Below are 25,698 nucleotides of genomic sequence, written 5' to 3'. Positions count from 1 at the left end.
ATTATATACATCGATGATTTCTCCAAAACATTAAACTTCTTCTCTCGAGCGAAACTAAGATAAGATTGAAACGTAAAAAGTTTGAGGAACGCAGCAGAATTAATTAAGACTAGGATTAATAGCTCGATTTCGATCAACATTTTTTCTTATCTCTTTGCTTTTCTTCTTCTCTCGTCTGTTTCAGTTTTGTTTTTTTTTTCTTTTTTTTTTTTAGGGAATTATCGGTAATTTTAAACATCCGACTTTGATGATTATCCGAGAGTGGCAGAATACGTTTGCTCCGAGATGCCATTAAGGTTTTAGCTTACAATTTCGTGCATTTTAATGAGCAATAAAATTTCCTGGTTAAAAAAAGCTCCATAAACGACCGTTAATTTGATTTCTAGTTTCAACAATTTTATCCATCGTTGAACGCGATCCTTCGTTCCCAGTTTGAGTTTGCAAGTTCGAATTGCTAATTAAAAGGTGTATCGCGAAGTTTATGGCTTAGCTATGGGTCAATCAACTAGTTGTCTTCGCGAAGTTACCTTCGAGAAACAACACAGATTCTCGCCATTCGTTTATCTACAAACAATATAATTCTGTCTTTAGCATATATAACAAGAATTTTGTTTGCTTATGAGAAGAAAAATTAGAACGGATCGCAGCTTTTTATTTCAACATTTTATTCAAACATTCTGAATTTCTAACATTATTCAAAATAACGTTACTTTCGTTTTATCGCAAGCATAATTTGAGTGCATTTTTTAATTGCTGTAAACCAGTTTTCAAAAAGTGCTCACCCGTCTCAAAGCTTATTGGGTAACGTTGCAAAAGTAGCGGAATATAATAAACAGACCGCGGATTATTATGTTTTTGCAAGGAAATGCGCGAGACTGTGCAGAGTATACGCGATATTTAAAAAGGTATAAAATTTCTAACGTAAAGTTCTCGTTATAACATCTAAAGCGAAACAAACCCTTACTCGGGTTTCGCTACTTCGGTATTCATGCAAATATAAATTTTCCATAACAATCCACCGTCTAATAATGCAATTACTTTCTTAATAATAAAATTAGTAACCAACAATTATTATAAATAAATCGAAGTGATAAATAGAAATCAAATTTTCAAAATCTGGGGACACCTTCTACGTAACTTTCAAACAGCACGACGTTAAAGATAGCGAAAAGATTTATAAAAATATTACGCTCGATTATGTATGCACACGATTTCCCATCGATTGTCGCGAGTTTAACGCGAAAACCTCCTAAATACGACCGTACCACGAATAATATGTAGAATCCTCGTCAAATCCACGGTATGCTATTGCGAGACTTGTTTACACGATATAAACCTCTGGTAAATCGAGTGACACGCACATGAGCACAATGTATAATAACATGTATAATCACGATATTCCTCAGCCACTGTGATAACATTACGGCGGTTACGTTATATCTCTACGTTCCTACGTTTCGATGTGAATAATAACGCTTCGAGAACTGGCGAAAAGAAATTTCATCGGTTACGAGAATTAGCTGAGACGAATATCTTTTAAACACACGCTGATCGATGAAAAAGAGCGACAAAGTGTAGTAACTTTGATCATATTGATAGCATGTACTTTAATCAAGATTGTCAATATCAATCAACAAGTAAATATAAAGATAAGAAATGATATTTCTATTTTTGTTTGAGTTTCATTTTTAAAAGAAAAACATAACTAAATATATTGCAATTGTAAGGAGGGAGTTTGAGTTCCCAGCAATTTAAATAGAAAACTATGTTTCCTTCCAAACACACTGTAAATTTATAGCTACGTGTATCGGTAGTAAACACTTCCGTTGAATTTAGAACATACGCCTCTTTTTCGTTAAATTCGAGTTTGAGTTTGAGCTTCGAAATTGGATGCAACAACGAAAGACACTTTTTTCATTTTCCAAGAAACTTTCCTAACGATATCATGCGTTACACGCTTTTTTAATCGAACCGTATGTATATCGTTGCCTAGGTTCTCGTAAAACAAAAAATTATATAAAGTCAACAAACATAATAACCATCAACGTCGATGTGTACAAAATGAAGCTGCCTCCTTGCTATTGCAATTTCTTCAGTCGTTAAGTAAAAAAAAAAAAAAAAAAAAAAAATCGTAGCCAGTTTATACAAGGATAAATGTCTTTCGCAACAAAAGTTAATAAAATCGTAGCAGCTTGATGAAAAGCTCCATTGTGTCCTAAGAAAACATTTACGACCGCGATTCCCGCGTACGAATTTTATGATTGTTTCTCATGCGTCCATTTCGCGAATATTCGTCGCAAATCGTGAGTCGTACGTTCGTGGGCTGCTTTGAGGAAAAGCAGCATAAATTTTCTAGCTTTCGACAGGGCAACTCAAGCAGACGATAAATAGACTGCTTAATTCTTATTCATAGGAGCTGTTAATGTCTTGTTTCGTACAAAACACCCTTAATATCCGTCATTCCGGAAGTAGATGCTGGGTTCTACGATATCGTTTTAATTGTAGTCTGTAAATTATACGTTTAAGTGAAAGATGCATGAAAAGCGAACGCTGCGGCTGTATATTTTCCATGCGAAAACCGAAGGTAATTGCGATTCATCGTTGCTATCTAATCGAATATCTTACCTGCGAGATACAATGTGAAAATTGAAGCCATATTTCGATTAATTTTATTAGGTCGCTTTACAAGTAACGTAATTTTTCTGGTGACCGAAATTCGATGAAACTCGTCACGATAAAAGCAGAATAGATGTTACAGTGATATAGTTCCACGTAATATATGTATATTATATATGTACATATAAATTCTTCGTTATTTTGACCCAGAAAATATTCAAATAAAGCAAGTGTAAATTTTGTTCTTTATTCTTTACTCATTTTACAGCGTTTCGTAATCCTGCTACGGCTCTTGAACTTCTATATTCCAATTTTGCTCTCGTTTAATCAAGAACACTTTTAAACCCTTAAGGGAAAATTTAATATAAGATTAAATCGAGTAAGAAACAATGCAGAGCACGAAATAACACAAATAGCAATGCTATATTAATCAACTAATCTAAACTCTGTCTGTAACGCTAGTTAGAAATAAATTACCATCCTCCTATCGGTAATTAAACTTTTATCCGATAGCCGTCTGTTACATAATGAGCTCGTGCTATCGTTAATGATCTCGAACGACGTATCAGCCAACGATAATAGAACCAACAGCCGACCAACGGCTACAAACGAATTCCGCTTTGCCCGATACCTTTCGTTCTTTGTAATAATAAAAAAAAGCATACATATGCTTTTGACAAAGTTAATATTGAGACGAAAAGGTGATTACTCGTATATACCTATATCTATTTTCAACATACCGTTTCAATTTGTATAATTTATATCTGTTAAAATCTTTAAGTATACGTTAGAAAGCGAACAGGTGTAATCTTAATTAATAAGATTAATTAATTAAATTAAATAAGATTAATTGCTAGGAAATTGAAAGCAATTTGAAAGCAGGAGTCGTTAGAAAAGCCAACAAAGAAAGGAAGTCGCGAAGAAACGCGAGCCGAAGAAACGTGAAACGCAAAGTGAGCCATCGAGAACATGGCAAAAGATCGAAAATAACGTGATTATAACGCAATGGCAACGGAAATTAAAAGCTACGTCACCGGAGAATAAAAGCACCAAGAATAAAGAAATAACAGGCGAAAGAAAGAATTTCGCGGTCGTTGTACTTACGAGATAGAGGAAGCCCCATTGATTTTAATAGCTGGAACGTTTCGCAAGAACGTTTTCCCTAGGGTACACCAACGAGAGACGATCATTCCGACTGGTCGATGAATTAATATTCGTGCAACGACGCCGATAAGGGGAGGTGACCGACCTTTTATATTTACGACGGATGCGCACGCATCGGAAAACACGCATTATGCGTGTTTCGTTGGATGATGACCGATTGAAATCATACGCGAGACCTTGATCATGAATTTCATCGACTAACTTATGAAGAGTCGACGTTATATTTCCAATTTCTCCTCGCTAATTCACGTTACCGAGTTCTGCTTTCTTCGACGTTGTAATTGGAAAAAGATGACCAATGACTGGATTAATACATTTCTTGTCGTTATTTCGTCTATCGATTAGATTCTACACTTTTACGAAGTTTGGAGAAATTGAAATATTTGTAGCAGCACGATAAAACGCACTGCCTTTTTCTTTTTTTAGAGGAATAGACATTTTTCTTTCTGTATATTTTATGTCTATTATTAATAAATCTGTGTTTATGATTCTAGAAAATTGTCAACGCTTCGATAAAACAATATAAGATGAGATAAACTCTCTGGATAATTTTGCGTTCCCGCGTTGTTTCATTGGTTCGTGTTTATTAGATTAAAATGAAATAGAATGTAATAAAATAATAACCTTGGGTAAAGTATCGTTGTTATGTAGCTGACTTAATTCCGATGAATCGAGAGATTAATTGCAAATGCGAACAAATAGAAGAATGATTTAGCAATTAAAATAAATAGCAAATAAATTTGTTTCAAATTTCACGAATCGAAAACCAGTAAACGTTCGACTGATTTTCTCGCGTCTCATTCATAGTTCAGCCAGATCGAAGATGTAGTTTCGGAAGTTCGAGATAAATATCGATTTTATCTCAAAAGTTTAAAGGAAGCAGCTATTTTCATTTTCTTCTTCGAATAAAAGGAATATTGGCTTTCTCGCTGATAAATGTGTACACGTCGTTCCAACTACGAAATCCGTGACCACATTTGTTTTGCGTCGATTGCCAAGAAGAGAAAACCTGTCCCGACCGAGAACCTACAGCGAACTCCATTTTAGAATTTATGGAGTCGAATTGTAAGACTGCAGAATTCCGTTCGAGCGAAATCCAAGCCTTTGTATTGTAAGTAGCAAGTCACTGGCAAAAATACATCAACTCACAGTCTTATAAATCTCGATTAATAAATTTGTTTTGCCAAGGAGACAAAATGCTTTCATCGCGATCTGGCAAAAATGGAAACAATCGGACGACACTCTTGAAAAGAACTTGATCGATAGAATTATTTTACTTCCACAATCGGAAAGTTAAAAAGCTTGAATTTTCGTATTTGTATTTCGTCCTAAATTGAATAAAATATACAAAGGTGTATTATCAAAATTACAGAAAGATATTTCTCAACAATTAATCCTCCGTTAAAAACAATCTCCCGACAAGAATAATTTCAATTTCGTGTTATAATTCTATTTTAATGCAAACTCGAGAAACTTAAATTAAAACCAATGAAACCTGGATGTTGGTAAGGTTACTCCGTTAGATTAAATAAAAGATGGAAATTATTCAAGATATTGCCAGCACGATCAAATCATTCGAAAGAGATTGCGAATTTATATGAAACAGATTTCGATTATAATCTCATTTTAAGAGATTTAATTCGGTAGAATTGTACTCGTAAGCTAAATTTGTCGTATTCCTACCTCGTTCAAACGTAAATACGTCGTCGAAAATAAGACGCGAAAGAGTATTTTATCAAAATTACTCAAAGATACTTTCAACGTAACCAATCTGTTGAAAATAGATTGCAAAGGGGGAACAATTTCGATTTCGATTTCGATGTAAACGAACGTGACGACCATATTTACATATAAATTATGTCGGCAGTTTCTTGGCTGGGGGAACCTCGTCGACTTTTCTTTTTATGAATGTACTTTTGGCGTCAAGCAGTCGAGTCTGGTATTGCACAGGCGGAAACAACGTCAAACGACACTGTCAAGCTTCGAGTCGTTCGAACTATTGGCATCGTAATTTATAACTTCGAATTCCCAATCGTTGGTAGAAAAATAATCGAACAAAATTGGTCGACGCAGTTCGTTCTCCTGGCTGAGAAATGGCAAGCAATTAAAATGCAATTACGGTACATTTGGCAACGGACAACGTCAAGAATCTGTCCGTCGATTGAGCTCGAGAACGCGTGCAACAACGCGGCTGTGAACTATTAATGGAAACAGAAAGACAAGCGGAGAACGCTTGTCCCTCTCTCACAAGCAACGAGTGGGGCGATGTAATTTCAGGGTCTGCGTCAAAATTAATCTTGCGACTGAATGGAACTGATACCGCGTTCTTCGAGAAAAATTACTATTACTTGAAATAATAGACGAAGAATAGAGAAACAATAACAGATAAGAATCATTGTGATTTTTGAATCGAATTTTTTCCTATTGAAGTTCTTCTCGCAATAGAAATATAGATAGAATAGAAAAATGATTCTAAATATAGGAACATTGAATTACTCGAATAGAAAATCATAGAAGATACTCAAAGGAAAAGGAGATACGTAAACATCGTTGTTACTGCCCCATCTATTTTCGTACACTCCATTAGACAAGTTGTTTGTTCCTCTTGGCCCTCCAACTATGAATTATACGGGTATTTGACGAACCACGGGGCAAGTAGACAAACCAAAACCTCGTTATCAGAAACAATGACGTAATCTCGTAGCTTCGCTATGACTTTCAACCTTCCTACCACAATAAAATTGTTCGTTCTAATAATATCGTAGGTAGAACAGAAAAGTGAAAAGCGTTGAAAATTTGTCTTTAAAATCGGATATCGTCACGGTGGCGGCATTAAGAAATTTGTCTTCTATCGACTTCTCTATGACGATGGTAAATATATCGCTTCGATTATGCGATAGTGGCGTCAGAAAAATATACTGACCGCGAAGGGTTAATATTTCAAGGTGGGACACAAAACATTCCACTGTGCATACGCAAGGTGTCTCGGCTGAAATTACCTTGATCTTTTTTATTATTATTATTTTTACCTTTCATTATTATTATTCGCAGCGAGAAATGTTCGAATGAAACTGAATGGTTTCGAGAGAAGCACATTCTGATGCCATTAGCTTCTTTTGTGGATGTACGAGTCCAAGGACTTGTGAAGATCAACTTTGATTTTTTAAAGGGAATCGCATATTTGTAATTATTAATTTATCAAATCGTATATTTTTGAATGCGCTAATCGATACAACTGGTCGAGATATTTAGGAGATGTTTCAAATTCAATTTGTCAAATCGAACGTACAGTAGCGTGAAAAAGCTTTCGGAAGCTCTTTTCGTGTTACGATAGATAAAGAAATACGCATTGTATGTACATGATAGATCGTAGACTTTTTCAACGATAACATATCTACGATAGATTGTGACGTTTCGCCTTTTTTTTCGACGAAAAATGACTAACGAATATTGATGTTTATATTTTCTACGCTTTTCGTCATGTTGAGTATACTTTGTATTTTCACAATAACAAACATAAGAATGATTCACTTCATACTTTCGCTGTATAGCGAGAAATGAGTCTACATCGAAAGTCAAATAGAACCAATATCGAGTCATTTCCGGAAATTTTTCCACGTAGTTAGCAAAGAATTATTTAGACTCTATCTGATATTTTTCTTGAAAACTCTTGAGGAATACGGTAACTTTTACGACGAGATATATTTAATACTCGATAATTAAGAGAACCGTACGTGAAGACACCCTCTACATATCTACATGCTTTTTATTTCTTTATTTCTCCTAACATAAAAATAACATAAAAAGAAGTTTCCGAAACTTTTCCATACCACTGTATGAAAGACAAGGGCAAACGCGAGGCGATATTCTCGGTCATAGATTAAATTTAACAAATTCGAGTTAATCTTCTAATCTCCTAATGGTTTTCCGTTGTAAATAGGTTAATATTGCCGTGTAGGAGATGGACTCTGCATCGATTAGTTCGTTACAAAATATACGATTTCGTTTAAAACAACAAAGTTGACCCTCGTACTTGCTTAACGCGTTCACCCACGTAAAAGTTAATAACATCAAAGTATGCAGCCCGCTAAACCATTCGACTTTCGTTCGAACATTTCCCACTGCAAATAATAATAATGAGAAAAATCAAGGTGGTAATTTCAGGCGAGACACCCTGTATATAAGTAGATAAGAACAAGACGGAATACTTTCTGCTCCGCTATGCACCAAAGAGTTAGACAAAGTTAAACAGCTGGACTTAGAAGTGTCGAGAGTCGTTAACGTCCACTGAATCCATTTCCTGAATGTACATTCCTGCAGTATCCGGTAGTGCGGTCACGTATAGGAGGCATAAAGCTACGTGGTTTTTAGCATCAGTGTCGAACAGAATCTTGGGGCGTATTAGAGGGCTGTTAAAGTGGGTCACTGTGCGGAACACGGTATCTCCGATGTGTATCGTCGATCGCTCGTTTACAGGCATTTCCAAACGACTATGCTTTGTGCAGTAAAACGTAGATGGTGCGCACGCCCCGATCTATGTACGTACGTACACACGATGGAACGTGTCGGAGAAAAATGACCACAGACTAGTGGAATGGGACCAAATTGATTTTATCAAAGGCCTCGCTGCGTCACTGGGGCGCGTTCTTTTGCGTTCTGCCTGGACCGATGTTGTTGCGGTTTTATTTGCGAAGGACAGATCCTTCCGAGTAGCTCGTTACGTTGATGGAAATCGTGTGCGTGGTGCTGACGAAAATGGCTCACGCTGAGACACAACGCCATACCGAGACACGGTGAGACGAGACGCCATAGGAAATTTTGTTCTCTGTGGGATAGCGTGCAGGAGACTGTTCCTTGTAGCGTACGACGTTATGAAAAATTCTGACTTTATTGCCATACGAAGGTTATATTAGAAAAACACGATAAATTCATTTTTGCCGGTTTTCTAACTTTTACCTCGCTCGATTAAGATAAGCATCTCGGGTCAATCTGTTGGCTTGTAGTTATAAAGTAATTTTAATTAACTAGTTAAAAAAGAAACTCGGTTAAGAAGAATATCTAAAAATGGTTAGAAGAGAATTCTTTGATATGACGTAGTCGAGAAACAGGTCAGTCTGTTAAATCGGAAAATATGAAGCTTTTAAAAATAGGTAATAGATTCATGAGGTTTTGCGAAGAGAACAAAATCTGTGTGATTACGTAGTATTAGGACGATCGATATTTCTGAAATATTTAACAGACCGACAAAAATATTCCACCTCAAAGTCGAATAAAAAGACAACGCGATATTGACTGATCTCGTATATTGAATTTTACGAATGGCACGTGTAATCTATCGTATTTCTTTGCTGCGACTTTCGTATAAATATTACCGAAAATTTTGCTCCTTGTTAAGTACGATGCTAGCGAAAGCTATGTTCTTCATGAAGAAAAGAGTTCTTCATAAAGCATATTGTCACTGAGAATCTTGCCCTGGCATCATCGGAAGTAACTTTTACGAGATACGACACCATTAAAAATTCTACCTACTTCTGTAAAATATAGGACCATCGAAAACTATCTGCATGGGATACAACGCCGTCGAAAGTTGATCCTCTAAGGAACGCAACACCACCGAGGATCTCTCCTCTGGGTCAGAAAGTCGTCAAAAATTTAGTTTCTCGTAAAATACAGTGCCATCCAAAATCGCGTACACGCAGTATCGTCTGAGAATGATACAAAGGAGATACGAAGAAAGGAAAGAAAACTTTCTATAATTATAGCGCTCGCGAAGAGCCAGCTAGATAGCCCACGTGTTGCACATGTAATGTAACGCTGTTAATCTTATCAGCCCTCCTACAACTACTTTTACGATCGTTTGTTTTCCAACAACTTCTAGTTGACGACCTAACACGACCGTGCAATTAGCGTGTAGAAGACGAGGAAAACACCAGATGCAGGCGCTTCGTCCAAGCAAGCCTCGAGGAAGTTGCAACGTTTTTCCTCCATCCAACGATACCGTTACCTTCTCTTGGCTAGATCCAACTCAATCGGTGTACTCTTGCGAGGCGACGTGAAATGCTAATGTTCACCCTGGCGAACAAGACGAAGAGGTTCAATTAATTCGAAAGCAAACAGCCGCGCCTCATTATGCTTTTCAAGACGTTTCCACGACCAGAGGACAACCTCTTGCCAGAAAGCTACAATCACTTTCCTAATTGCAGTTACATTAAATATCCTATTACTCTCCAGTTTTGTTATTAATATAAAATTAATGCCGAAGATATCGTAGTTATCTGTATGTTTTAATGGAATTTTTACCAAAGAATCCTTTCAAGCGATAGAATTTTATCGGCAGAATATTTCAGGTATCGAGAGTTAACATTTTTTTTTTTTTTTTTTGATGTTTGAGTTCAATGGAAGACTCAAATTTTATTCAAATTGATAGCGTATGTACATGTTATGGACAAAATACGAAATTTAGCTCAACTGTGTAATCCCTTCAAGCGATATTTTTGAAACTTCGACGCAGTGAAATTTCAATCGTAAATATCTTGGAAAATATTGGATATCTAACTGTATGGCAGAATGTTTTTAGAAACGAAACGACGAAATCTTTACCAATGTGCAATGTTTCAACTTGCTAGCTAAATCTTGGAATATCCTTGACACGAAGATTTTGCGCTCTTCTTATTACAGCCGTTTTTTTCCCGAAGTATTCCGTGGCGGAAAACGAGCCATCGTCGTTTAACCCATGACAATAGCGAAAAAAGAAGACCAGTGCAATAAGGACCGTCTGCGTACTCGTAACACGTGTTACGCAATTTTTGCTCATTGTCGGAATAGAAATAAAACTGGCAACGAGATACAGCTGAATCGAACCGGGTCTTATCATCGTTGCTATTTCCAGCTCTCTCTAGATTGCCATTTATTTCACAGAACGTTTACAAAACTACATCGATTTATGTGAAACGACGCGGAAACCAGCTTTATCACCTTGTATGCCTTTGTACGTTTTGAAATATCGCGAAAAGTTGCACAAACTATCGTGCACTCGTGCAGGACACACAGATAACCCGTTTCGAAGCCACATTGAAACACCACGGGAGACTTTCGATGGAAAACGTCGACGCGAATCTTCGAAAGTTGATAATGCTTCATCCGTGAAAGTGTAACCCCTCAACGATGGTGTAAACCTTTATGAAACTTGCGAAACAATGTGTATTAAGAAATCTCGAAGATTTACGATACTTGGGTTCCAAAGTAAATGCCGAAACTAATACCGAGAGAAGTTGTGATTTGCTATTTTAAGCTGAGTTATTAAGCTCATTTGAACCCTGAATTTATAATCCACGGATCATTCCAGTGACTCGTGAAAGGTTGGAAAGTCTCTTCTGGTCTGATCGCTGCTATTATTTTTAGTATCATTTATTTTGTAAACAGCAATTTCGTATGGCGGAGAAACGACTGGAGGTTTCTGGGTTTGCCGGAAAAGAAGTTAAAAGTGGGAATGACAAGGCTGTAGATCAAATTATTGCGGAGAATACGTAAAACGGATTGTTTAGGGATTATCAATCGCGACGAATCGAGACTTCGAGAGAGTTAGAGGAGATACGCGCGATAAATCAATTTAAAACAATTGAGGGGAAAAGGGGAGCGTTTAAACAATCGGTGATCTGTTCTTCGGGGAGCGAAAGGAACAAATAATTAATCAGGTCGATTTCCGTGACGTTCCTAATTAAGGTCGTGCCTGTGATGGTTTCGAGCCGATTGGCAAGCTGGCTTATCGACGTCGTTCAAGTTTATCTGAGTGCAATAATTATCAACGAAGAATTATCTCTGTCAGCAATTAGCAACATCGTGTTGTGTTAAGCAAGCTTGTAACCGCGAGTGTCGTCGCTAAAGTTTGTAAATAACTTCCGATGGCTGTGAATTCTTTCCGTGATCGCTCAATCCTCTGCGATCCCAAGTCGCTTTAAAATTATACGCATATCTATACGTACATAAATATTCTTCTACCATTCTATTAATGTACTTTTATATCGGTAAACACAAATTGTTCGTGAGTTTGATCAAACATGATCTCTTGACCCGCATTACAAAGTACAAAACAGATGATGTGTTTTCGATGTCCGTTTGATTTTCCTATCTACTTTTTCTATCTGTATAGTTCTTTAACAGTTATCTTAATGTCAGTCTTCGATAATGTTCATCGACGCTAATTCTTCAAGGCTGTGAGACCTTGACCTAATAGAACCATTCACAGCAACGATCTTTTAATTACTTTAAACAATGTACGTAGCAGTGCAAAGCCGGAAATCCATGCCAAGTCGATAGCCGAGTGTTACGTATAAAAGATAGAAATAATGTATTTAGACGATAGTAAAATAATGGCCAATACAAATTTTACTTTCCTATTTTCAACTGCTATACATCCTATAACTGATATAGTATTATGTACAGTGTGTACAGGCACTTATCTAGAAACGTGTAAATATCTTGAAAATTTTGCCAGATACGGAAAAATATCTGAAACAAATTACGTACAATGTCAACAAAGACATGCCGTACCGATATGTATTTTATCTTGCAATGACCTTGGAAAGCCCTATAACGATCACGTTTATATTTTCAAGTGGCAATTTATATATTTTTATTCCATGTTGCTGTAGCCGACAGCGAAACGTTTTCAAAGCACTATTCGTATCATCCGCGTAAACCACTATACGGATATTAAATTTCAAATTTGATATGCCGCCGGCATTGGCGTTATCCAATGTACACCGCGGGGAGGTTGCTCGGTCGGACTTTGTACATCATGGTGGCTCTAAAAAGAGCCGATTATTTATGTACGTGTATTTATACTAAATACTATCTCTAAATACTACCTCTAAATGCTACCTCTAAATGCTACGTCAAAATACCGCCTCTAAAACAACCAGTCGTTTTTCCTTCTACGTTTCCAATATTATAGTTTCGGCATTAAAGTGGCTACAACTTTCCAGAAGACTACAACTGTCTGAAGAATTTATATGTCGATAGTGGTTTATGCGACAGATACAAGAAATAGATAAGCAATGTTTTGAAAATATTCCGATATAAGCTACAAGAATACAAAATAAGAAAATATACTTTTCATCTGAAAGTATAAACATGACATTTATAAGGTTCATTGCAAAATGAAACGTATGTAGATATGACGCGTCCTCCTTCACATAGTACAACATTCGTTGCAAACAATTTTCCGTATCGCCCATAATTTCAGAGACATTCACACGTTGCCAGATAAATTGAACACATTGTATATAACAATTATTGGTAGATATTATACATATCCAGGTTAAATATAATACAATTAACGGAACATAGAAATCGTAAATAAGAACAATAGCTGTAACAAGCAAACGATCAGAGTAAAAGTGAAATTTTCCGAAGGCAGAAATAAACAAGGAGGAGCAATAAAATTAATTTTATAAACGTGGCTTCATGACACGACATTCCTAGATACCATCGATGGATCGATCGACCCGGACACACCGATTCGTTAAATAGCATGCACTACTTGTACCTGTTTTTCTTGACCGGTGTTCGCATTGCGTAAGTAATTTATGAACCATCGAGAAAAGGAAAAACATACTGCGCTGGCCTTTCCAACGATGATAAACAACAACCTAAATCCGAAAACGCAACGATCGATAGAACGTTTTAGTGTGTTTCCACCGCGTAGGCCAATTATAACTCACGATAGCGAATATACACGGTATGGCTCACAGTGAAGGATAGGCATAAATTAATCCAGGCTATACTGAATCTCCTTTGACTCAATAATAGCAAATGAGAGCTAATAAGCAAAATAAGCTTCGTATAATGTAAAGACTACGAGGGAAATATATGAAAATGCCTTTTAGAGAAACTTTCAAATTCGATACAACGTCGACTAATCCCATACTGCCTAATTTGCCTTTTTATTCCATTTAAGAATCACATGTACGTACTTATTCTCGATCTATTCTCTGACAGTTTAAAAATACCGATTGTTACAACGTTGTTTATCTTATACAAAACTTTTTGGATTTGCCAGCCATTTTTAAAGTGTATTACATTTTCGTGTACACATATATGCATTAAATTCTTTTTCCCAGTAATCTAAGTCATATTAAAATTCTGCCTTTCGATCATCAAACATCCGATACAAACATTCGACGATTAGTAAACATAGCAACATTTCCAACGAATCTAACAACTAAAACGAATGTTCCTTATTATCGTGTGAAGGAAGAAGCGATTCAAGGCCTGTAGCTAGCATAAATTTTAGTCTCTGGCCTTTTAATCAAATCGGTCACAACGAAACAGGCCACCTGAATGAAACTCGATTGCGAGCGGATAATACGAGGAATCAGGGCTAGTGCTTGGATCGGCAAACCCGTCGAAAGCGATGTCAAGGAACTTTTACCACTGGACGTCGGTCAATCGATAGTGCTTTTTGCATGCATGTCGACCAGCTGGCAGGCCGAGGAAAGCGTAAATGCACACACTGTTACATAAGTGTATCCGGTGTACGAAGAGCAGGCGACCTTGGAATATCAAATGCTGGAAACGTACAATGAACACGTAAACGCGACGGATTCGCGAGCCACGCTTCTCCTCGAGGATAAATTATTCGCCACGGCGCAAGGTTACCAGGAAACGACGGACGACGATAACGGTGCACGAAGGGAAATGAAGTAATTTATGTTTGACGCAATAACGATAAACGAACGCAACAACGTTCGACAACAGGTAGGATATATATGTTAAACGCACCTGTGTAATTAGCCAGGAGATTTGAAAATAATTAATTAAATCATCGAAGAATTATGGTTCCAGAACTGAGAACACACTTCTTGGCGGTATGACGCTTTGAAAGAGGACACTCAGTGAAAGAGTGTTACGAGTAGGCACTACTTACTAGACGTTTATCATGAATTTTCATTCAACGTGAAAAACAAATCCACGGTCTTCTCATATTGAATTAATTAGAAACATTAATTAAATAAGTTAAAGATATACTGCTTTCCCTCCGAGTTTCTTAATTGTAATATATATTCGATTATAAAAGATTGATTGACTATTTGTAAATGATATTTAGGTATTAACACGTCTCAATGCGTTAATCGAACGACGCGATTGAAGGAAGTGTGCCGGTACTTTTTCATTCTTTTTTCTTGCGCTCGAAGTGTTATTCGTTTAAAAAAAATCGCGTTTTATATGGTTACACCAAGGTCGATCTTTTCTAAAGATCAAAGGCTTCCTATTTTGGTATTAGAAACGTGTAAAAAAGAAAAATTCAGTCGTCAGTCTATTTTTACTGTAGGAAAATCTACTGCATTTCCTATTTCTTAATCTTTGCTATCTCCTTCGTCATCGGTTAAAAGCTTGTACTACAGGGAAGAAAAGGCGAGGTAATCTTTTCTACGTCAGTTTTCGGCCACATTAGACGATAAAGATTAGACAAACAAGATACTGGTGTTGTTTCAATCCTCAACTGTTACCGAAGAGTTATAGAGTATATACCTCAGATGTAAAAACTGGCAGTAATCTTCAATTATGTCGAGAATCGCGATTGTAACTTGTACAAATTCATACATTTAATTGTCTGTTCTCCTTCAGAGAATTATTGTATTTCTATTTCAGTTGATTCAGTGAAAATCAATGTGCGATAATAATTTCATATGCTGCCTGTCTTAACGCTAAAACGATTAACCCTCTCGTTCTCGTGATAATCGTACGACCATATATTTAAAATTATAAATTAAAATATTACTTTCATCGCAAGCTAATCATAGAATTACAAATAAGTTTCACTCCATTTGTGAACAATCCTTGTACGTTTCTAGGTGTGAAAATATTTTCATGTAAGAAAATTACAGAGAAATATCCGTAGCGAATGAAACCAGTTCGAGAACCAAAGGGTTGAAACAACTTACGTTCTAAGATAAAAATTATACGAAATTAATGGAGTACTTACTTCCCCGTGGTCCGTAGAATTTGACGGAAAATTCGTTTAATCCTCCTAATATCGTCACTTCATGCTTACTTTCTATTCTGTAATTGGCGATAGTTAAGGAAAATGAACGTGTAAGAAAATCTTTTCGCGGTGTTTCGGGATAAGATCGGCGATCCAAAAGGCAGTTTGTGATCAACGGCCGTGCAAATAAAAAGCGAAAACATCGTTGAACAAACATTTAAGCGTCGACGAGAAAACGGTGCAATGAACCGAGGGAAATCGATGTGGAAAGAAGTGCGAACGCAGAAGCGTGTCAGAAGTCCGGCGTAATGTTATCTTCGTCAATCGATGAAACGCAGCGAAGCTCGCGTGACTACCGAGCAGAGTCGAGTTGATCGCAAATCGCAACGCTTCGCGTGCGTTCTTGACGCAACCGGGATTACAAATTTTCGAAAACAAACTAGCTGGACGATGTTGATTCAATTGGACTCATTGGTGCGGCATTAAACAAATTTTCTCATCCGGAGAAAAACCATCGATGGCAATCTTCGTTAAGATGCACGATGTAAAGTGTCTCGCGCAACTCGGATAAATTTGACAATAAATGTTACATACATAGTTAATACTATGTTTGATTATAGATTTATAGTCGCCGATGGGGAAACATTATATCAAATTATTTTTCTTATTTTTTTCGCGCAGAATCACCTTCTAGCACCCGGTTGTGCTACGATCGTATACTACATCGAGCTACATTAATCGATGTTACATCTTTTAAAGATACATCTTGTCCCAGTTACGCGAGAGACGCGGTGCATATATTTTTAGCTAGTTATATCGAATATCGTTTTCTTGGCTATAACGAATTTGCAGAAACGATCGTATCGTGATACTTAGTATTTGGAAAAGAATGGATGGAAATAAGGTAAATTGCGACAAATTGTTTCCACGAAAGCCGCAAAAACACGCCGAGAAAACTATGTTTTGACATTGCTATCGATATTGGTGTACCGAAAGAGATTTTTCGCGATTTTCTCTCTTAAACGGCTTTAGAACTTTGAAACGAGAATAAAAGGCTAAAAAATCCTTTTGCCCATATTACTTTAAAGCTACGTTATTATTTCAAAGATCAAGCACGAAAATAGGAAAAGCTTCTGTCGCGGAGAATACAGTTTGTAATACCTTACGTGGCTCGGGCTTTATGTACCGAACGGAACAGTTCCTTTCAAATCCACATCCAATTTCAGGATGGAAAAGCGGTAAACGGTTGAAAAAGTCGACGGAAGAAAGGAAAACAAAAGTTTCCGCTCGCGTTTAATAATACACAACGAACGACGGTTGCTGAGCTTATCAAGCACGCGCCGTAGAATTTCAAGCTACATTTAATTTTAATCGACGACGTTTCATTTTTAATTCCTCTTATTTAGCTCGATACTCGACGATGCTGGTGGCGTCGCGCCGCTTCAGCGTCCGCCACCGTTACCACCACGATTTTCACAGGAAATTAGTGCCGATCCGAGGCGATATAATTCGCGAGAATACAAACGGCCGCGAAGGAATCGCAGCCGCGCATCGTTGAACGAGGTCAAAAACCGAGTTCGAAAACAAGCAATATAACCAGAACGAAGCCAGAAGAACGGAACTCTAACTGCCTGCCTTTGGAGAAAGTTCGGTGAACAATATTTCGCAAGGTACACGCGTTACCAGCGAACTGAAATAAGTGCATGAAAAGAAACCGTTAAACGAAAGCACGATCTTCGTCCATATTAGAGGAATCGTAACGCCGAAGAAAAATAGATTCGAAATTGTAGCGTATAATTCAATGGACGCGTTACTTTCGAATTTTAAATACGATCGTAGCTACACCGGTTAAGAAATAGCCGATGTGTTCGAAGAATGCCTATCGTAAAGCTGCATACACCTTCATCGAACGCTTTTATCAATCGACGTCATTTGATACCGGCGTAGATCCGCGAACCAGCTCGATCGTTGAAAAGGAAAATCGAATTACGACCATGTGCGTCGTGTTATTCAACGTACGATGAACCACTTTCTTGTTTTGGCAAGTGTTTATACGCGAGCTGAGCGTTACGCGGCTCTCACCTGAGACCGTCTACGAGAGAATTGTATCACATAGAAGAACAGGTTACATGGAAGACCCGCGAGCATCCCCGATTCTGGTCAGTATCAGCGGATTTGTTTTTCGCTGCAATCGCGCAGGCTACGCATAAACCAGAGATATACGGGGCTACGCATAAACCAGAGATATACGAGGCTACGCATAAACCAGAGATATACGACGCTACACGCGGAACAAACGCACATGCCTCAGGCACGCAGTCAAATAGAAACGAAACTAACGGACGTTTCGCGCGTTCCGCGATACATGGTCAGCTGAAATAATTTTCTTGGCGTGGCAATTACGAAAGCAATATCGGTCGGCCGACATATTACTCAGCCGGAAGTATCACGTTTTCTTGCGTCCTATGTATGTACGAGGAATTTCATTGTTGCGTGCTTTCGCGAACGACTCGCGGAAGTTGCAAGAACGAACGATTAACATAGAAATTAACGCGAAATGCGTTATCGCACCGAGAAGAAGTTAATTCCATGTCCCGTATAACAGTCCCAAACGATCGCACGATGTTCCGCCGTGATATCAAAACGATTGATTCGATTAGCGTAAACCCGAACGAACGTTATTCGACAGGATCGATATCATCGACGTAGCCGATTGTCCGTGAGAAGAAAAGTGCGTTTGAGAAGGAAACGAAGTCGTATTGTTAAGTAGATTCCACTTTAAATTGATCGAGTTAATCATCATTCGATCGAACCAGAGGTGATCGGTTATGCGATTAGAAGGGAAAATGTTAAGGTGTTACGTAAAATGAAATATTACGAACATACAGAATGTCTGAATAATTATGACGCTATTTACGAACGATATATCGCTGCCAGATATATCGATAATGGAACAACTCAAATGCTTTCGAACTTGCTTCGAACGAATAGAACGTCTACGTTATATTTCTATTTTTCTTATGTAAAACGGCGTATTTATAATTCCATCGGTTTTGCGTCAGGGAGGGAAGATTATCACCTATTTATGCCGCTATTAGCCTGGCTCATCTTCTGTTATTTTTGCGACTCTACAAATCCACGGTTCTACTGTTTTCGCGAACAGTGGCATATCTTGTCTTATTATATCGGTCTTATAGCGTCGTTAAAAATGACTCACCAAGCTTCCCATGTAAATTTTAAAAAGCCTCTGCTATAAAATTTCCGCTTTTTAGTTGTGCCACTATCAGTGCCAAGTAGCGATACCAACTATAACGAAAGCTATTCGACCGTGGCATAGTTAAAATACGCGTGTACCCATATCATTGTCGCGAAAACAAAGCCACGTATTAGAAATGTATTATTTTCGTCCTTGTTCGTCATTGTGGAATCGCGTTTTCCGATTCTATTAAAATTACTAAGACATGCTGCGTGTACGCGTACAAACCATCGAATGTCATAATGACCTGGATTTCATTGACGGTCTTCGTGCATTCGACCCGCATAGCCAAGGTGTACGAGTAACGACAGAAAGGGGCGGAAACGATTACTCGATCTGCAAGACCGTTACGGAGCATTTGCCTCTGCCGTGGCTGTTGTTGTTGCTGTTGTTTACAGTATCGGTTGAACCAGCGTTTCGCTAAGAACAGTCTCTGACAGTCTCCGTCGTTCCGCCTTTCATAGTCCATCTTTGTTTTCTCGATTCTCTTTCCCGCTCGATCGTCTGGCATTCTGCGCCACTCCGCTCGATGGAGGAATCGCTAGACTCTCTCGAAATACACGCGAAAACTACACGCGGCTGTGTATCGAAATAAACTGCACGTGCGAATCAACGGCCGATTTTACCGAGTCTGTCCGTGGCGAAGGCACAAACACACGTTCGTTTTAAAAGACTCGATACGCGATACGCCCTTGGCTGTATCTTATTTTTGGAAGACGCGTCTCTAGGTAGCTGCTTATCGTTCGATAAGTTCGCAACGAGATACGGTGACTGAGTCGAGTGTTCGTTTTGGTGGCGCGAGTGCGTTTCATCGCAAATATTCACGCGTAAAAACAACGAACACGGTTCGATCGACGTAATCTCGTATCGCTTGTCTTTCTTCCTTGTTCTCTTCCTTCTCCGATACCCTGCGAACGTTCAATTTTTGATTATCGATTTTTCACTCGTTCCAATCTGCTCGCTATGTTTCTACCATATAATAATTCTTGTTCCAAATAATTCGAATCTCATTTTCTACCTGTTTGCGAACACGATGCGCAATACGCATTACGTTCGTACGCGTTATGTTTATGAACGCAATACGAGGTAAAAGAAGGAAGTATATATGCGCGCAATTTCTTCGTATTCTGCGTTGTTTATCCGATAGTCTTGCGGCGTATCTTTGAAAAAAGAAAAATTGCAAGTATGTATACAGTGAAGATACGACTCGGGTTAAACCGAATGAAACGGGCGTAAAGCACGTCAGACCGTGAAAAGCGCGTTATGCGCACGTAGATAATTATAGCGAGTTTTTTAAACAGATAACAGAAATTAATAGGATAGGAACATCGAACGTTAAGCGACAACAATATCATTATGTACGCTATAATAACGAGAAGATCTATATGATCGCGACCGTAAACAAAGGCAGCCATCGGACACGAGATCAGCCCGTTGCACTTCGTTTTCCGCTTTTATTCGCGTTTGGCAGTGCTCCGAAATTCGTGCTAAAGATCATGCTAAATTCACCTAGCGTAACAAACAGCCTAATCGAACTAACCGTGGAAATTTGCAAGTACAAGTTGTTTAAATTTCAAAGAAGAGTACCCTCCACCTACGCGTTTACGTGCTTGAACTTAAACGACTGAATCATCCTGGATTAAGAACGGAAAACAAACGGGTCGAAGAATCCCAGCCAACGCAAGTATTGGAAAATTTTCGAAAATCTTCCAACCACCGTATCCAAAGATCACGCTCTATATCTTTTAAAGGAACCAATTTCCCAGCGATATCGAGCCATCCGTATTTCACGACACACTCTCCTATATGCGTTTTTAAATCAATTTTTTTCCTTTCTCTCGCCCCATACGGAATCGAATCGATCCCCGATGCAAATATCCCAGATATTGATTAACTCCAATCTCCGGTATTTAGAGAACGATAATTGAAGCTTTCAACGACGAATACGGAAAGGGAGCGAGAACGCCCTACCAGCCAACCCTTCTTTCCCCACCGCCGAGCCCTCGGCTCGAGAACACGTACACATGCACGTAGGTCGAGCCATCGAAACGCACCGATACACGCGTGCCCAGGTAAAATCGCATCACGCAGATAGCGGCCCTGATGTACCTTCTCGCGTTTGCTCGCGTGCCTCTAAACCCATTACGGGTGAGCCATTAACCGTACATACCGAGGAGCTTGTTAATTACTAGTGTAATTGATCAGCTCAATTTCGGTGGACGTACAAGGAATCTTGCGAGAGGTCCATCGAATATCGTCGATCCATAATTGAATCACTTCCGGGACCGCATCTGCGTGTATCTCACCTGGCCGCACCGTTAGAGAGCCGGACTAATGGAAATTATTGGCTGAATATATACAGTTTCCGTGAACGCAATTTACCGCAACTATATCGTTACCAGCGAAACGACACGACATCCGCAAACGAAATTTACTTTAATGAACTTTCATCCCCTTTCAGCGATGCGATACCAACAGTTCCCGCCACAGTGTCCATCGGAGCATGTGAGTAACGCGAACCGTCGAACGCGTCCGATGCGTCCATCGAATTCGAGATTCATCGTGGAACGAGAAAAGTCGCGATAACGTTGCATCGTGGTAACTGGTAGCATTTTTATGCAAATTCATATTTTCCAGAATATAATTAAAAGATGGAACCTGTGATTCGAATATTTTATATATATATATATATATATTTTTTTTTTTTATATATTCTCTCTATATTCTATTGCTCGCATTCTGCGCGATTTTATACTTTCAAATTTGCTGCAAACGAATGAAAAGCCGCGGTCTACCGATTAAAATCGATTACACGATTGTGTTGAATTCTTTACATCGTTCGATTTGCCTGGGTGTCGTCTGTCTCGATGTCCGCGTATGGAACGGCGGGAAACGAACGGTACTTTGTGAACGAAGCTTAATACTTGTCACGTCGTGACGCGTAAAAACGCGGGAAAATTCAATATTACGATAAAACTTGATGGAATAAAGTTATATATATTTATACTACGCAAAAAAGATTCATTTGGCAAATGATTAGAATATTTAGTTATTCGGAATGATTATACGAGGATGTTTAATCTTAGAAAAATAACGATTGCGTAATAACTCTCTAAACGCTATCTTTTTATATATGTGTTTTAGAAACGATATATGAAACGTCGTTTGCCGAAATGGAAACCTTGCCTTTCGTACGAATATTTCCTACTAAATTGAAAGAAGACCAACAGAGATCGAAAATTGTCGCTTATTTATCGATCCTCTGTTTCCATTGATCGAAAGACATTCGAATGAAAATGCATAGATCGAATGATAAATGCAACGTTAGATCAATCGAAATTGCATATAAATATGCAATTACAATCGTAGAAGAAGAAGCAAACTTTGTCATTCGTGTCATGTAGGCGTTCAAGGTGACACTTTGTGATCGTACGATGAATGTTCTAATACATACGTTTTACAATACGTTAAACAGTGTTTTTCAATGCGGCTGGATTTGTGTCGACAACATTATACACCGCCTATTATAGGGAACTTGGTGACTTTTTAATATCTACAGAAAAGATAAGAAGTTACGCAACAAGAAATATTATACGTGTTGATGTATGTACATATATATTTTTAATTAATATTCTATTCGCTATCTTTATCGTTTAAACGGTCGTCGTTAATATTGATATTTGAAATGGTCAGGTTATGCTAACGAAAGCAATTCTTGATAGAACTATACCGACCGTACTTTTCTTTTACAATATCAAAATAATACGAAATAATAAGAACGAAATACGAATAACCGATAGAACTCGAATAGCAGATAAAACGAATATATTTCAAACGAACGTGTAACGAAACATTCCTTCGTCGTAAACGTTAATTGACTTTAACCGTTTTACCAGCATTTTAACCGTTTCATGCTCCCTAATAAAATCTTGAAAAACGAATACCTACGCTTCTACTCTTCGCGTACACGGAATACAAAAGCATAGAAATTCACGCGATAAAAGAAACTCGAGTAAAGAGCAAAGTATGTGCAAATACCTTCGAGTTATTTCGATCAAAGATTCCATTCCACTACGAGAGACGACTTTAGCTGTTCTACTCGTACTCTACTACTACTTTACATTTTATCAAAAAAAAAATTCAAGGAGATTCAATCGAAACCCTATGGAAAAATGCTGTACCGACACCAGTTTACTAAAAACTAATTTACCAGAAATTTTCCAAAAAGAAAAAGAAAAGAAAAACAAGTTCTACCAGTAGCTACTGATTCTCCAAACAGAAAGACAATTTATTAAAAACCAATCCAAATTTGTGCAAATTAAAAGAAGAAAGAAAAGAAGAACACAATCGGGAATTAATTTGTCAGATTTCAAATAATGCGAATAAAAAATTTCTCGGAGAAAAAAGGTATATCGGAACTTAACGTAGCAAGATCGTAGTAGGCAAATCCTAAGTCTGTAAGGACGAGAGAAGGAAAAATTTAGAAAATACAAGTGTTCATAAAATAGGCGAGGCTTAAGTATAGAGGAAGAGAAAGAACTTAAAATAGAGAGCGAGGGATTTGTACGCGATACGCATCCGGTTCCTCCCACATTTCCGTTTCACGAGATAACAGTCAATTCGGCTTTCAATCTATTTCGATGTGAACGTCTCCTTTGGAGAATATGTTTCGATTGAATCGAATCCGGGTGAAAAAAAAAAAAAAAAATAACGAGTCAGGCTGTCGGCTTATTTATCACGAAGTCGCTATTAATATGGATTCTATAATGCATACAGTCCGCTTTCACCGTTATTAAAATGGAAATATTTATCTAACTTTATTTATCTGATCGAATCGCCGTATAAATTCAGTTGAATTTGAAATGCGAGAATTTAAAGTTCCCGTTGAAGCAGACCTGCATCGATTTCTTTTAGCTTCGCTTGGAATCTTTTTATGTTTTCATTATTACGCAAACAAACAATCCTTTTCTTTTAAAGTAAATAACCGTGTAACTTTCTGCTATTTTTATTTTTTATAAAAATACCCGAATACTTTCGATCGAATTGTTCTTAAATATCTTTTCAAGGTTGAAAGGAAATATAAAAAGGAAATTTTTAATATGAAAATATAGGCAATGGTGAAAATATTACAAACACATATTACTACAATAAAAAATGTGCTAAATGAAAAATTTACCCCGCAAACAAAAAACACATACAAATTTTGTCGAGTTTCCCTAAAACAACGAAGAATAATTTATAAGAAACGTGTTTGCACAAAGGCAGATACCTTTCCAAAAATGGACTATTACTAACGTTAGTACGCGTAAACGAATGGAGAGAAAGGCTTTCGAGAAATTTGAAAACTCACACGGGGGATCTCTATCGAAGGAGGAAGGAACGAACGCGTCCAATTCACTTTACTCGCCGAAACGCTTGCAAATTTAATGTAAGCTTCAACAAAGACTGATCGATGTTACGAGACACTAAAGAACTCGGTAGAGAGAGGGAGAGAGAGAGAGAGAGAAAGAGACAATCATCGTTCTAGAAAAACTGACTAGCATTCGTACATGAACGTCTGCACAGCAATGATAAGCGAGACGCGACGTTACGTTACGCAAAAATCAATTTCTTACGAATCGAGGTCAGATACAAACATGTACAGGTATATTTGTAATTCGTTCTTTTGTCTTTATAATTGAGAATTACTATATGCCTTAATTTTTTGTGTCAACATTAGTTTGTTACATCGAGAATTAAACGAAAGTTGGAAATAACGAATTCCATGACATTGGTAATATTAAAACAACGCTTTAGGAGGTGTACGTGATATTAAAACGATTGATCTTTTTATCTTTAAATACGATGATTAGAAGCGATGGGAAACGTCATCGTTCCTACGCGTTTCTATGAGAAAGTGTATACTACCTTTGTTCTTTCCGTCTAACTCAAATGTTTACCGTGGAGGGTTAAGAAATTATTAGTCACTATTGTCACGCGATTTATCGAAGATATCATTGTATGAAAAGAAAAAATCGCGACATTGTTGTAACTATATTATTTTTATTGCCCTTTCTTCTCCTCTTACTCCTTATTCATATTGTTTATCGTTTTTACGTATTATTATCGGTGTAAAATTTAACACATCGCGCCATTCCCATGAACTACACGGTTGAGGTTGAAACACGTTGATGACGTCTCAATTATCGTTAGTTACGCTTCGCTCTATGTCAAACCAACGCTGACATATATATATATATATGTATGTACGTGTATGCCATTCTTTGACGCGCAACTTGTAACATTTACGGTTGCCAATGCATGTATAAATATAAAAGATATTTCAAATACGAGTCCATTCGAATCAACCGGTCTCGACATTAAAAATTTCGTTAGTGAAATCTCCGATACAAGACAAAATGGAAAGGCTAAGATGAAACAAAGAACTGAAGAAAAAAAAAATGAAATCTAACCTTTAAATCTCACGACCGTATAGCATACACTCGCCGTGCGTTAATAAACGAATAAGATAAAGCTGCGCACACACGTAGCACAGAGACGTAGAGTCAGCTGGTTAAAAACAGCTGTGTCCCGTCATCGACAAAACGAGGAATTAAATATCCCTCATCGTCTCGTGAAACACCATTGACATTGCACCGCGTTATTTCTCGTCGACCTATAAACCGATCATACATGA

The 25,698-nt window shown here is 37.7% G+C and overlaps 1 protein-coding gene across 2 annotated transcripts in view; it reads right to left on the bottom strand.

Moving 5' to 3' along the window:
• The window catches only part of LOC100643356 (ubiquitin-conjugating enzyme E2 H), a 46,116-nt gene that overhangs the window by 19,458 nt on the left and 960 nt on the right, over nt 1–25,698 (bottom strand). For both annotated transcript variants that reach the window (XR_001099745.3, XM_012320379.3), the window contains exon 2: nt 15,767–15,843. Coding sequence is in view for 1 of the 2 variants with exons in the window: in XM_012320379.3 (XP_012175769.1) it covers nt 15,767–15,843 (77 nt within the window). In the remaining variant the exon portion in view is untranslated. The remainder of the gene's footprint in view (nt 1–15,766; nt 15,844–25,698) is intronic.

The sequence above is a fragment of the Bombus terrestris genome, chromosome 2, assembly GCF_910591885.1.
Source record: "Bombus terrestris chromosome 2, iyBomTerr1.2, whole genome shotgun sequence".
Classification (NCBI taxonomy): domain Eukaryota; kingdom Metazoa; phylum Arthropoda; class Insecta; order Hymenoptera; family Apidae; genus Bombus; species Bombus terrestris.
This window is presented reverse-complemented; position numbering and strand designations above follow the sequence as displayed.